Source organism: Diceros bicornis, chromosome 12 (assembly GCF_020826845.1).
Source record: "Diceros bicornis minor isolate mBicDic1 chromosome 12, mDicBic1.mat.cur, whole genome shotgun sequence".
Taxonomy (NCBI): Eukaryota; Metazoa; Chordata; class Mammalia; order Perissodactyla; family Rhinocerotidae; genus Diceros; species Diceros bicornis.
Window position 1 is genome coordinate 18,921,781 of NC_080751.1, and position 15,345 is coordinate 18,937,125.

The 15,345-nt window shown below is 39.8% G+C and overlaps 1 protein-coding gene across 9 annotated transcripts in view; it reads left to right on the plus strand.

Moving 5' to 3' along the window:
* AAK1 (AP2 associated kinase 1) overlaps window positions 1-15,345 on the plus strand; it is a 165,705-nt gene that overhangs the window by 120,390 nt on the left and 29,970 nt on the right. For 7 of the 9 annotated variants that reach the window (XM_058551033.1, XM_058551035.1, XM_058551037.1 and 4 more), the window contains 3 exons: window positions 4,600-4,832; window positions 6,420-6,577; window positions 8,075-8,179. In XM_058551033.1, coding sequence (XP_058407016.1) covers window positions 4,600-4,832; window positions 6,420-6,577; window positions 8,075-8,179 — 496 coding nt within the window. The remainder of the gene's footprint in view (window positions 1-4,599; window positions 4,833-6,419; window positions 6,578-8,074; window positions 8,180-15,345) is intronic. The other 2 variants (XM_058551034.1, XM_058551040.1) reach the window with 1 other exon arrangement.

A 15,345-nucleotide genomic window follows, 5' to 3' on the forward strand; every position in this document is an offset into this window, starting at 1 on the left:
TCATGCAGTGAGGGCTAGGGAAAGGGCGGGAAAGAGGTGGCAGCACTGGTGAGGGGGCCTCTGGATTAGGGCTAGACTGCTTCCCTACCCTTGTGGTTAAAATATTTGGTCTTTTGTTGATGTATCCAAGAAAAGGATGAGATACTCTATAGAAAGTAGAGGTTTTAAAAAAATGATTCTAGGCTACTGATGAAGATGAACATTATTTATCACTCTAAAATCAGGCTGACAGAAAGAGCTGTTCATTATCTCTGTCAGTGCCAGTGTTGAGCAGTCAAAGATCTAGACAGGTTTAGAGCTAATCTCTTTGCCTTCTTCAAGAAGCAGCTTGACCATTGTGGCCTTTCCAGTCTCTGGAGGTTCGTGCGGGCCCCCACCTTTACCCTGAGTCCCGACAGTGTTGTGTTTATTCTTTGTCTTGAATGACATTACACTATCTCATTTAAGTCTACCATGCAGCACCCTTCAAAGACCTGCTTGCTGGGACCATTTGCCATGGCCTAGTCCCTGTGGGCACCAGAACATCTGAGTAATGTTTGAGCCATTTTGTCAATTTAGAAATTGGGCATGTCCACTTCTGGATTTTGGCTGAGTATAGCATCAGAACCCCTATATCCTCTCCTGATTGACCTTTACAGCTTCAGCATCCTCAGGCACATTGTGCTGTAGCCTTTGTTAAATGCCCTTAATTCTGTTCTCATGTATTTCTGAGTGACAGTGATAGAAAATTTTATAGTGATAGAAAAAGGCATTTTATATACCCAGCCGATAGAGTATCATAGCCACTCTCTTATTCTCAGGGGAGTCCAACTACTAGAAGAATGAAGGAAAAGTAAGAAACCATCTTTCTGAGGATTGATTTCTAATAGAGTTTTGTCGCCCATCTTAAACCAGAAAACCTACATTCCTTCTAAAGGAAGCAGAGCCGTAAATAGATTGTCTTAAGTCTCAGCTAAGTATGTGTTCAGTGTCTTTACACCTTCCTTTAAGAAACAACTCAGCCTTCCTGCAGGTGTGCGGTAGACAGCTACTCTGTATTTTTAACAAGAGATAAAGTTCCTCTTGTTAATGGAAAAAGAGTTTTTAAAAAATTATTGGATGATGTAGTGAGTTAAGATCTTAAGTATCTAGTCCAGTCCCCCCATTTAATAGAATTGGAAACTGAGGCCCAGACTGGAAAGTGATTACCCCAGCCCCACAGACTGATAGCAGCAGAGCTGGGGCAAGAACCAAAGAGTCCTGATCTGTGTTCAAGGATAATCATAACAAGTGCCCATCCAGGGTGATGAAGTGATCACCTGCCACTGACTACACTGCTTATGAGGTTCCCTCTGCTTTCCCTGGACAAAAGTATCCATCCTCTTGGGAATGAATTATGAGACTTCTCCATGTTCCTTGCTTGAAAAAATACCTTGAGCACTTTGCTCAGGGGTAATTGGTTGACGGGATGGAGAGGGAACAAGAGCAGATTGTGCCTCAGCCAGGAGCCAAAGAGCTTCTCAGCTTTGACCATCCCTTTCTCTGATGACCCTTAGCAGGACTTACCTAGAGAAGCAAGTGAGTGAATGTGAAGTATACCCTGCAGCCATCTTAAAGCAATAATCTACAAAGGGAAAATGGCCACATGCCATAGATGTTCATTGCCGTCTTATGGATAATAGCCAAAAGAACAGAAGCGACCTAAATCATTCAAGAACCCAACTATGCAGCCATTATAAATCATGATTATAAAGTTTGTACAACAGTAGAAAACACTCATGAGATAATATTAAAGAGATATGAAATTATGAGAAAAGTATATACTTGAAAAGAGACTTAAATATAAGATACCAAAATATAGAACAACTGTATTAGGCTGGCGGAATGAAGTCTGGGTGGTTTTCCGTCTCTTGTCTATATTCTTAAATTCCTTGATTTGATTGTATTCCTTTTACAATTATATATTTTGTTTTTTAAAAAAATCTTTAGCAAGACGGACATCTGAGTCTTCCTTGCTTCTCCTTCCCCCATGGTCTGTGTCTGACTCCTCCCCCTCCCTAATCCCATCTTTGGGTGAGGAGGCATCACCGTGCAGAAAGAGTCTTGATCTGCAATCAGGAGATGCAGATTCTGTCCCCAGTTGACCCTGTGAGCTTGGGCAAACAGTTAGCCTTAGGGGGCTTTGGTCTCATCTCCTCTAAAGCGAGAGAGTTGGAATTCAGGTTTTCTAAGGTTCTTTTCAACTTGCATTGTTCTTAGATTCTAAATGGAGATGAAGCTATCTGCCTGACAGGGTTGTTGTGAAGAGTAGTGAACAGGTCAGAGCTGCTTTGTATTAGTAGATTGCTGTGATAGGGAAAGTGTCCTCATAATGGAAGCGTCTGTTCTTTAGTGTGCTGCATGCAAAGAACAGGTAAGAGGAGGGGAAAATGTTCTCCAAGTAGTCGGGACTCTTCAAAATAAAGGAACTCAACAGCTAAGTACCCTTTGCAGAGTAATGAATGTCTTAAACTCCAAGAAATAAGCAAATCTACTTCTGTGCTTAAAGCCCTTCTGGTCGCTGTGGGTGCTGGCTTTAGGTTGGCTCTTAGAGGCACGGCACTGGACCCCTGATGGAAGTTGTGGCGCTGGAGTTGTGGTCCTCACAGAGCACTCTGCTTCTGCCTAAGAGATGCAGTCAGCTCCTTTACCCTTCTAACCTTAGGCTGATTGATACTAGAAGCTTATATTGTATCCTTCAGCCTGTTGGTGAAGTGATGGTGTACTTACACATGCACCTAACCTGTCTTAATAAAATTCAAAGTCTGAATTAATATAAGGACAGAAAATCCCAGGCTGTCAGCATCTTGGCCCAAGGAGCTGGACCCTCTGGTTTCCTTCATCTCTCTCAGGACCTACCTTTGAAGACACAGAATGTGGGGACTGAGCTGCAGCCTGGAGGGGCAGCTCTAATCTGAGATGAGTGACTGGAGGGAAGGGATAGTTAAATACCTGAGGCATTTAGTATTCTAAGTTATTTTATCTCTGGATTGATAGAATTAAGGAAAAAGTTTAGGTGGCCTCCTTTTTTTTTTTAACGTTCTTATCTTTTTTTTTTTTTTTTTTTTTTTTTTGTGAGGAGATCAGCCCTGTGCTAACATCCGCCAATCCTCCTCTTTTTTTGCTGAGGAAGACAGCCCTGGGCTAACATCTGTGCCCATCTTCCTCCACTTTATATGGGACGCCGCCACAGCATGGCTTGCCGAGCAGTGCGTCGGTGCGCGCCCGGGATCCGAACCAGCGAACCCCGGGCCGCCGCAGCGGAGCGCGCTCACTTAACCGCTTGCGCCACCGGGCCGGCCCCAACGTTCTTATCTTTAATGATAATAATGACCTTTTTTTTTTTGGTGAGGAAGATCAGCCCTGAGCTAACATCCATGCTAATCCTCCTCTTTTTGCTGAGGAAGGCTGGCCCTGAGCTACCATCTATTGCCAACCCTCCTTTTTTTCTCCCCGAAGCCCCAGTAGATAGTTGTATGTCACAGTTGCACATCCTTCTAGTTGCTGTATGTGGGACGGGCCTCAACATGGCCGGAGAAGCGGTGTGTCGGTGCACGCCCAGGATCCAAACCCGGGCCGCCAGTAGGGGAGCACGCTCACTTAACCTCTAAGCCACGGGGCTGGCCCAGGTGGCCTTCTTAATATGATTTTTTGTTCATTTTCTTCATACAGCACTTTATAGATCATGATTTATGCTTAAAGACTAACCATCTGGCCACAAGGATATTCCCCCCTGTTTGTTTTCCTGTGGTGACAGTCTGTCCTGCCTTCTGAAAGGCCCACGTCTCAAGAGTCCTTATGTTATTAGATCAGTCATCATCAAGGGCTTTTTAAAGTTTTTATTCTTTTGTGTTATTTTCTCCACCTGGTTCTTCAGTGCCATTTCCAAACTGAAGATTGGAACAAGTTAATCTCACTGCCCTGGTGCTATACATTTTCTCAGGGATTACCACAGAAGTAGAATCTTGTAGATCCATCCTATCAATGAAATAAAGAGCCATAATAATAACAACAAAAATGCACTATCATTTATTAATCATGGTGTAATTTTATCTAACTTATTCCTGAGTAGTAGTCTGAGCTGTGTCAGAGAGTCAGGGATCTCTAAGCAGAAATCATTCAGCTCAAATGTGTTTTATCTGGAGGTGTGCCTTCATTGGCTTCTGACTATAGTATTAGAATGCTTAAAGCCTGCCATGGAGACACTCTGAATGAGTTCTTGTGTGACCTCGGAAGCAGAAGATGGTCCTTTAGGATACATTCTAGATCATCTTTAGAGCTGGGAATAGCTTCTGAAGTCTTATGCTCTGGGTTGAATTGTATATGGTTACCCTGTATATTGTTGCTGATGAAGATTAAAAGTTATGGATAAGCACCAGATAAGTGCCATGTTGGTATCAGCCCCAAAGTTGCAGCTCAGATTTTCAAAGCCTGGTTTTTTTCTTTCTGGGTCTTATTGGTAAACTCAGCCATTTGAGTCCCATGTTGGCTTTCATGTGGCATTTTGGGTTATACTTGTTTGTTTATTTGGTTTTTCTCCCCTGCCTTTTTTTTTTGAACACTTTTCATCTCTCTTCCTAGCAGATTCAAGCCCCGGTGAGACAACAGCCAAAGGTTCAGACAACCCCACCTCCTGCCATCCAGGGGCAGAAACTCGGATCTCTCACTCCTCCGTCATCCCCCAAGACCCAGCGTGCTGGGCACAGGCGGATTCTCAGTGACGTAACCCACAGTGCAGTCTTTGGAGTCCCTGCCAGCAAATCAACCCAGCTGCTTCAGGCAGCTGCAGCTGAGGCCAGTCTCAATAAGTCCAAGTATGTGGTGCTTCCGTTTTATCCTTCTTACTTGTGTGAGCAAGGTCTGCTGTGGGCTGTTACTGTGTGATTCTTTGCATATGTATGTAGATATATATATAGTGGTGTAGATGTATATGTAGTGGTGTGTGTCTGGGTTTAATAAGAAACTGAATTTGCCTGTAGTGCATAAACCATACTGATTTTAAGAAATAATTTCCGGGGCCTGCCCCATGGCGTAGCAGTTAAGTGCACTCTCCGCTGCTGGCGGCCCGGGTTCAGATCCCGGGCGCGCACAGATGCACTGCTTGTCAGGCCGTGCTGTGGCAGCATCCCATATAAAGTAGAGGAAGATGGGCACGGATGTTAGCCCAGGGCCAGTCTCCCTCAGCAAAAAGAGGAGGATTGACATGGATATTAGCTCAGGGCTGATCTTCCTCACAAAAAAAAAAAAAAAGAAATAATTTCCTACTTGCCTCACTGTTTCCATTCTCTCATCCATTCCGTGCTCTACAGAGTATTTTCTAAACTCTTGATCTGACCAAGTCTCTCCATGCTGAAAATCTTTCGTTGGCTCCCCATTGCCTGAGGGATGATATCTGACCTCACTAGTAACAGACCAAGGCCTGTGGTAGCACAGTGGGGGACTTGCAGATCTCCATCTTCACTTGTGCTTTGTCCATCCTACGCCCTCTTCTTTAACTGCCACTGTCCTTCCTCGTCCACTGAGGAAATGCTTATTTATTCACCAAGATCCATGTCAGAGGTTACCTTTCCTCTGACCTTTCCTCTAGTGTCATAGTTAATTTTGTCCGAACCCTTTTTTGAGCATGTATCACGCTGTATTATCATTATTTATTTGTAAGTCTGGCTGACTTAGCCTGTGAGTTCTTCCCAGACAAGGACCATGACTTAATCAACCTTTGTAAATCCAATGTACTGGCTCTGTGCCTGATATAAAGTAGACTGCAATGCGTGTTTGTTGAGTAAATGCAATTTCACACCTTCACCTTTCTTGGAACCATGCACTCTAAAGTTAAAAATCTTTAAGTCATTAGCTAAATGCAAAGGGCATCAAGAGAGACTTTGGAAGAAAATTAGGTAATGATACCTAGAAGCACAAGACAGTGGTAACTGTCTTTTATTTCTCTTTAACTGTGATGATGACCACTGATGGTGGTCCTTAGTTCTATGCATGCTAGATCCTGATGGATGGGAGGGAGCCTGAATAGGCATCAGTCCCAGCCCCTCTGGGGTCAGTTATTATGGATGTTACGGTGGGCACTACAGGATGCACAAGCCTAAGAACAGGTTGCTTTGGGATCCTGAATTGAAAGGACTTGCAGACAAGACCAAAAATCTAAGCAAGAGATTAAAGAAGTAGTGGGAGATAGTGAATCAGGAAGGAAAGGGAGACATTTACTTCACACAGTGTAAAGGATGTCTTTGGAAACTGTTCACTTGCCATGGAAAACCCTTTTAGAAAACCATTGTGGAAAATAATGGTTTGACTCAGAAACAATTTGATCTTGAAACAAGGAGAAAATAGGTTGACTCTTTTCAACTTTTATATGTCTTTTTATTTCTCGGGGGTGGGAACCTTTCTAGGTCTGCAACCACCACCCCATCAGGCTCTCCTCGGACCTCCCAGCAAAACGTTTATAATCCTTCAGAAGGTTCTACATGGAATCCCTTCGATGATGACAATTTTTCCAAACTGACAGCTGAAGAACTACTAAACAAGGACTTTGCCAAGCTGGGGGAAGGTGAGTAATTGGCATCTTTTTGTGATTCTTGAACCTTAACTTTAGAGGAGTATGCATGTGAAAAAGTGGGCATGGGTCTTCTTTCCCTCAAAGGCTTGATTTTGAAGTATGAGTGCAAATTGCTTTGTATGTTTACCAGAGCACTGAAGTCTTTTCATCCGCAGGAAATCGTGGCCTGTTGTGGATGGTGACAAGGAGAATGGGAAACTTTTAGGAAAGATTCGGTAGCGTAGATCAGAATGGTAGTGTCGAGCATGGTCACTTCCTGGAGGAGTGTGATGGTTCCCTTGTCCTAAGTGGATTTATTGTCCCAGAAAGTTGTAACTGCTTACCCATGAGAGTGTGCCCTCACTGAATCTTTGACTGTGATCAGAGTGCTATATTACTGTTGACTGATCATGGAGAGGAGATCAAATAAATAAAAGTTGCCATTTCTGCCCTCCAACCCACAGTCTGATTTGGGAGGCAGGATACACAGACGCAGGAAAACAACTGGTCACACCCTGGGAAAATTCCACAAGGTGATACAATTTGAAAAGAGTACCTCAGTGTAGACAAGCGCACACGGTAAAGGAATGATTAGAACTGAGTGAATGATATGAACTTTGACCAAACATTTAGCTTTAACCATTATTTTACAGATATCTTTTAAAAGTCCCTATTACTTTCTTGCCTTTTTAAACAGAAGATAGGGCATAGGATTTAACTTTCTTTGACGACTCGTTGTCAAATTGTTTCATTGTTACGTGTGCCAGTTATTGTCCTAGACTATAAACAGAAATACCTTCATGGACTGTTGAAAAATGTGGTATTTTTGCACTCAATTAAGTGACCCCCCCCAAGGTTTTTAATTCTTGTGTCTGTTTTCAATAACTTCCTACCTCTCTTCTTCTTGTTCAGCTGTTAGCTTTCACTTGAAGCTGCTGTCATTGTGCCTGTCCCTCAGAGCCTCTCACTACTGCTATCTCCACTGCTCTCTCTTCTCCTTTGCTCCCCTACCTGCTTCCAACATGGAAAACAGATCAGCAAATTCCTTAGAATTATATAAAAATAAGTGGATTCAGAGTGAGGGCTGGGGGCATTCTGCCCTGAGTAATGTGCTTGAGCTTTAGGGCTTAGTTCTAGCTGTCTCTTTCACTGTTTTTTATTTATTTTTAATTGTGGTAAAATATACATAACATAAAAATTACCATCATAAACAGTTTTAAGGGTACCGTTCAGTAGCGTTAATTATATTCACACTGTTGTGCAACCGATCTCCAGAACTCTGTTCATCTTGCAAAACTGATACGCTGTCTCTTTTGATTCTTAAGACTTCCTTCCTTTTCTTGGCTGTTCTCTCAGTTATTGCACTGACTAGATGAAGATCTCTGACTAGCCGAGGTGTTGCCATAATGCAATAAAAGCAGTCAAGTCTAGGAGTCAGTTCAGAGGGTGCCCTTGGGATGCATCACGGGATTCTGCGGGAATGAACTGAGTGGTGTTTTGTCCCTCCAGGCAAACATCCTGAGAAGCTTGGAGGCTCAGCTGAGAGTTTGATCCCAGGCTTTCAACCAACCCAAGGCGATGCTTTTGCCACTGCCTCATTTCCTGCTGGAATCGGTTAGTATGGCAAACACCTGAAACACAAGACTCATTGTTGTCACCTTCACACTGTTTTCCACCTGACAGCATGCCAGTGAGCCCCAAATCCTGGTAACTTGTATTTTCCCCTCGAAAGATTTCCAATAAAAAAGATAGGGATAAAGAGTGATCTAGAATCACTTTGAATTAAAATGACAGGATGATCTGGCAGCAATATACAGGATTTATTCTCTCTAGTCCACGGACATGTTTTGAGCAAATATTTCTAAATTTGAAGAACATCTCTCTGTTAGTCTCTTGTAATTGCTTAGTTTCTTTGGAATGACTTGAATTCTAAGAATTAGATGTTCTGTTCTATATCTGAGACTCTACTAAGCTGTGTTTTTGTGCGTGTGCTTACGGAGAGAGAGAGGTATCTTTTTAAATGAGACTTTTTAATAAAAATTATAGAAGCAATAATAAACTAATTTTCCATTTTATTAATAAAAATTATACGTGTTTATTATATAAAAGTTAGTAATTTATAGAAAATCATAGAGAAGAAAGTTAAAATCTCCTTGATCTCACCACTGAGAAATTAGCACAGGGAGCCCATTTTGATGTCTGTTAGTGGCATTTAACCTTTCTAGGGTTACAGATATCTTTGCGAATCTAATGAAAGTTATAGATCTTCTCCCTCACAAAAATACATGTGACCACAATTTTGTACACACTTTTTGGCCTCAGCTTGAGACTATAATGTGCATCTTTATAGTCATATTTTAAAATCTAATTTTTTCACTTGATAAATCTTGCACGTTTCCCCCACATCATTAAAGATTTAAGCTCCTAAAATATAACTTTAAAAATACCTGCATTAAATTCTTTTATATGGATATATCCTAATGTATTTAACCAAGTATCTCTTTTTAAACATTAATTTGATGTCAGTGTTTTACCATTATAAATTCCTCAGCAATGGATTTGAGGTTTTGAATATATTCCTTGTAAGATATGGAATTTGATATACTTCTAAAATTAATCTTTTTAACTATATTGATTAATTTCTGCTTTTACCCTTATATGTTCTTTCTTTCTGCTTTCTTTAGGTGTGTAAGTAGTTTTTCTAACCTCATAAATTTATTTCTAATTAGAACTTTGGCTGTTACTCCATAATGTTTTATATGTCATGCTCTCTTATTCTCATTGTTTTCTGGATGTTTTTAAATTGCAGTTTTGATTTTTTCTTTACCGAAGAGTTACTTAGGATGTATTTTCATTGTGTTGTGATAATATGGCCTATGCAGTTTTTGCTTTTGGGTATTATGGAGGAGCTTTCTGTAGCCTAATTTATTATTCATTTTATGAATGTTATATGGGAATTAGTGGTTTTCCATGTCAACAAATAGTAATCTACAACATGATTTTTAATGGAAGAATAGTAGCATTGTATTTAATGTCCCCTTTGATGAATATTTAAGGCGTTACTAGTTTTTCACCATATAAACGTTCTTGAAACTAAATTTTTCTTTATATCCTTTACAGTTTCTTTAAGATAACTTCTAGGAGATTATTTGCTAAATCTAAGGATATGTGTATTTTAAGGCTTTTGGTACATATTTCCAAATTGCCCTCCAAGAATGCTATACAAATTTTTTTCCATCAACCATGAATAAGAATAATTGTCCCCTCATTTCCCCACTCAGCCCAGCTCAGAGGCTATAGATAGGACATTCTTTACTGGCCATTTTTATTTCTTTTGGGATTTGTATTGTTCATGTCTTTTGCCCTTTTTTTGTTTTGTTTTGGGTTTTGTTTTGTTTTTTTATGTTCTGTGTTCATTTGTTCTTATTAATTTGTAAGAGCTCTTCCTATGTCATATAGTGTAAACATTTTTCCCAGTTTATCACTTGTCCTACACGAGTATTATCTCATCTGACCCTCTCAACAATGCTTTGAGGTTGCTGCGCCATCCCCATGTCGGTTACAGTTGAGGTTACTGAGCCCAGATTACTCTCCAGGATCACATAGATAGTAAGTGGCAGAGCTGGGACACCAACCCTCTGGCTCTAGAACTTCCTCTCTCATGTTTTCTGCCACATAATGAGGCAAATTTAGTTATATTTTCCTAGAAAATCATCTGCAGTTTTAAATTTTTAAAAATAAAATAGAATAGGGGGCCGGCCCTGTGGCTTAGTGGTTAAGTGCACACACTCTGCTACTGGCGGCCCGGGTTTGGATCCTGTGCGTGCACCGACGCACTGCTTGTCCGGCCATGCTGAGGCAGCGTCCCACATACAGCAACTAGAAGGATGTGCAACTATCACATACAACTATCTACTGGGGCCTTGGGGAGAAAAAGGGGAAAAAAGGAGGAAGATTGGCAATAGATGTTAGCTAAGGGCCGATCTTCCTCATCAAAAAGAGGAGGATTGGCATGGATGTTAGCTCAGGGCTGATTTTCCTCACAAAAAAATAAAATAAAATAAAATAGAACAATGCATTTAAATCTTTTATAGTATTTTCTTTGTATATATCAATTTTAATTGTATGTATGTGTATCTCTTTTTCTCGGTAACTCTTAACTAGAGATCTGCTGTTTATTACCTTTCAAAGATAACTCTTAGATTTATAAAATCTCCTGTTTTTCTGTCTTCTGATTCTTTAACTTTTGCTTTTATCTTTTTGGTTATAGTTCTCTGTTTTTCTTAGGTTTGGTTTGTCAGTATCAAGAGGAACACACAGTAAAATTTTTAAAAATTCTTTAAAAAAAAAATAAAAGTATTTACAGTGTTTCTCCCAGTAAAACAATAATTTTCAATCATCATGAGAGTGGGGAATGTGGCTAATTATAATCCCCAGGAGGACTTTTTCACAGGTATTCCAATATTCCCTTTTCTCCTTCTCCCTCCGATTGCCACCCCACCCCAGCCTTTGAGGATTACACTGTTTATTGAGAGTGCTTTCTAATAGGTGTGTGTTTCCTTCGTTAGAAAAAAACTGAAATTTTAACCATATCCCATAAGTCTGCGTATGATGTTCTCATTGTTATTATTTTGGAGTAGGCATTGAAGTTATTTGGGAGTTATGCTTTTTAATATTAAATAGTTAAACATTTTTGGTGTGTTATTTTGAATTTTTAGCTTTGTTTTCTGGTCTGTATAATATTTAAATTTATTGATATTTTGGTCTAGCTTAAAGTGCTTAAAGTCTGATATGCCACATAGTTGACTAAATGTACCAGATGTGTAAAGCATTGACCATTGTCCCTGAGGTAGAACATCAACAATGATGACCAACTATGGTGCTGGGTAGGAATTAGTTTCCTTGGAAGGGGGCTCATGAAATAAGCTTTAGGAGAGTCTTCTTTGCTACTGAATCCCAGCTTTTAGTACAGTGTTTGGCTCAGTACACGTCTGTTAAATGAACGAAAAGGGTCGCTTGTTGCCAAAGGATAGGAGCTTGGATTCACCAATGTTGATGACAGAAGTCCCTAACCATTTTTCGTCCACTCCCAGGTTTAATGCCTAATTCTTACTTATCACACATGCTTATGTTTTGTTGTTTGTTTGTCTGTATGAGCTGTTTTATAGAGAGTTCTTTTGTTTTTGCCTATTCTCCCCCTTTATGCTTACTTTGAAGGCTGTAAATGGCAGTATTTTTTTTAAGGAACTTAAAGATCCGGCCGTAAAAAGACACATATTTGAGTAAAGTTATGACAGTAATAACAATGAACATATACTAAGACATACTACAGGCTAAGCCCACTGGGTAAGTGCTTTTTTGCATGTTATCTCAGGTGATCCTCACGATAGCCCATGAGAGGTTAAGTGACCTGCCCAAGGTCACAGCTGGAAAATGACAGAATAGGGATTTGTACCTGGACAGCCCAGCTCAGAAACTGTAGTCGTTACCATATCTCCAGTATCTTGTAAATCGGTGGCATTAAATTTTTACAAACATTATAAAATGTCTTCATTTTATCCAGCCTTTTTTAATGAGCACTTGGTATTTTGCCTTCTTTCTTGTTAGAGATGTGAAGATTTTTTTTTTCTGTGACATCTTCATTCTTTCCATATGAAAGAAAATTATATCTAAATCCCAGAAATTAATATGTCCTCATTTTCTGCAAGTTTTCTAATCAAGCTCAGACTGCTCACTGATTTTAAACCTTTTTACCAACCAAGGGAAGAAATAAGCAGGAAATCTGGTAATGAATCAGAGAGGATGGCACAAGGATTATTTTAAACATTTTTATGTTAAAAGCTGCAAAAGTGTTGATGAACTGTGCCCATATATTGGAGACAGATGTTTAAAATTTGACATTGTGCCACTTTATTTAAAATAATTTTCTGTTGATAAGTTATACATATTCATTTGTGAAATTTTGGAAAAATGGCTAGAAGCAAGATAAAAGAATTCATGACCCCACTCTAAGAGGAAAGCATTGCTGACAATCTACAATATTTATATCCATAATTTCATTTCTGCATACATTTTTCAAAAATGAATTATACTATATATTCAGTTTTGTAATTTGTTCTTTTTCATTTATCTTGTCTTATTTAAAAATGTTTCAGACACTTAAGAACAACGATTTTACCCTTCTCTTCCTCCATCTACCTTGAAAGAAGTTTGAAAACCTACTTCAATAACATCCTTGAAATGACAAAATTATAGAGATTGAGAACAGATTAGTGGATTCCAAGAGATGGGGACAGGAGTAAGGAGTGGGTGTGATGATAAAGGAGTACAACAAGGGAGTTCTTTTGTTTGGTGAAGCAGTTCTGTATCCTTGTTGTGGTGGAATTATAGTCTATACTTAGGATCTGATTGCAACGAACTATACACACACACACACACACACACACAAATGGGCGCATGTGAAAAGTGAATAAAATCTAGTTAACAGTACTGTACCAGTGTCAGTGATATGGTACTACAGTTGTAGAAGATCTCACCATGGAGGGAAGCAGGATGAAGGGTTCGTTCGACTTTATGTACACCAGCTTCCTATGATTCTATAATTCTTTTAAAGATTTTATTTATTCATTTTTTTCCCCCCAAAGCCCCAGTAGACAGTCGCATGTCATAGGTTCACGTCCTTCTAGTTGCTGTACGTGGGACCCGGCCTCGGGTTGGACGGAGAAGTGGTGCCCTGGGGCGCGCCCGGGATCCGAACCGGGGCCGCCAGCATCAGAGCGCGCGCACCCAACCGCTAAGCCACGGAGCCGGCCCTATAATTCTTTTAAAATAAAAAGTTTTTTAAAAATCCACTCTATAGAAGGCAAAATGAAATTTTAATTAATGAATAAACAATATTAAAATGCAACATAAAGAAATCAGGAGACTTGAGTTCTGATCCTGGATCTGCTGGTGGACCTCTGGCTAGTCTCTTAACTTCTGGGCTTCATTGTCTTTTCTGGAAAATAAAACAATTGTGCTAGAAAATCGTATGATCCCTGCAGGCTCTGATATTCCATAGGGTGTATAAGTTTGCCAAATATAGAAGGAATGCCAATAGTGTGTTAGATGTAGTCCAGAGGTTAGAGTTTATCGAACTTTGCAATAGGCAAGAAGTCTGTTTCTGTCTCTTCCTGTCTATCTGCCTCGAACTATATTAGACATTTGGTGATAAAATGACCTCAGGAGGGTAATGGGTACCTATATACATGTGCTAGATTACAAAATAGACAATGTTTGTTTACATGCCAAAATGTGTCATATGGACAGTAATTGCTATTGGAATTCTGAAAGAGATCACTGTAGGCTTCCACACAAGGAAAAAGTGGAATTTCAGATGTATGAATATCCTAGTTTTATCATTAATTGCATCTTAAAATACATTGCAAGGACCAGATTATATATCTCATAGATATTTTGCCATCACATTGGATTATATCCACTTATCCCTTTTTATTCTGCCTCGGAGTTTAGACTTACTCTATAATTTGAGCTTTTGGGTTATTAGGTGGTAAATTCATCTAGATTTACTTGCTGTTTTCTGCTTTTCTCTTTTTCTCTCCTTGACCCTTCCTTTCCCCTCCAACCAACTCCAGCTGAAAAAAGGAAGGGTGGGCAGACTGTGGATTCTAGCCTCCCACTTCTAAGCGTATCTGATCCTTTCATTCCTCTTCAAGTACCTGATGCACCAGGTAGGTAAATAGAACTGGTCTGATGTTAAGTAGCTTGATTCTTATGTCCCAAGGCCTCTTGAAAGTTGTTTTAAACACTCCATGAAAAGGATCTGGATTCCAAGCCCTGGTAATAGGTGCTGTTGTATATTTTTACTGTGTCTAGTAAGAGGGGCAAAATTCTCTTGGAAGGCGCCAGTCCTTAGTAAAGATAGTAAAATCAGTTCAAGTTACACTGAATTGTATTCCACTTTATATCAGTGTTCAGTTTTTTATCCTTGACTGTTATTGGTAATGTGAAGGTCCTGTGTGTTGGGAAGAACATTAGTCTAATATGATTGATTATGACAACGTGGGGGGAAAATCGTATAAGATGTGATAGAAGGAACAAAATGCTATTGGTGGTTATAGTATGATGATTGGACTACGGCTGACTTCCTGTCCAGTTCCTATTTTCCTATAATATGCTTTTATTTTATTATATAAAAATACATAATAAAAGTTGATAGAGAATGTGAGTTGGGAGGCCTAGGTTCCCTTCTTGGCTGTTCCACTACCTGAAAACTTTCTGGGCTTGACTCTTTAACAGTGAAGTAAATTGAACTGCATGAGTTCAAACATCCCTTTAGGTCTACCATATCCTGATTTTCAATAAACAGTCTAAAAAAGTAAGGAATGGTTACTGTGTTCTGGTTGAAGCAGCTTTTGAAACAATAATTGGATGCTTTCCATATGGAGTTCATGAATGCCAAAGATTTCTCTTCCTGCTCCCCTCCCCATCCTTGTGGGGAGAGGGGGAGCACGATGTGAGGAACAGAAGCTGCCCGTTGTCTTTTCTATCAGTCTCTTTGAAAAAGCAAATAGATCCAACTCCTTAGAAGCAACTGGTGGTCATTTTGCTTCTGATAGTTTTTCTTTTTTTCCTATTCTTAGTCCTGCCGATTCTTGATCTTAAACTGTGATAGGATCTATTTGGTTTTTCTTTTTTCCCAAAATGTTAAAGGTATTTGATTGATTGCCTCAAGACTGGAAGTGCTTATGATGTTCATACCCTCTACTTACTAAGACAGA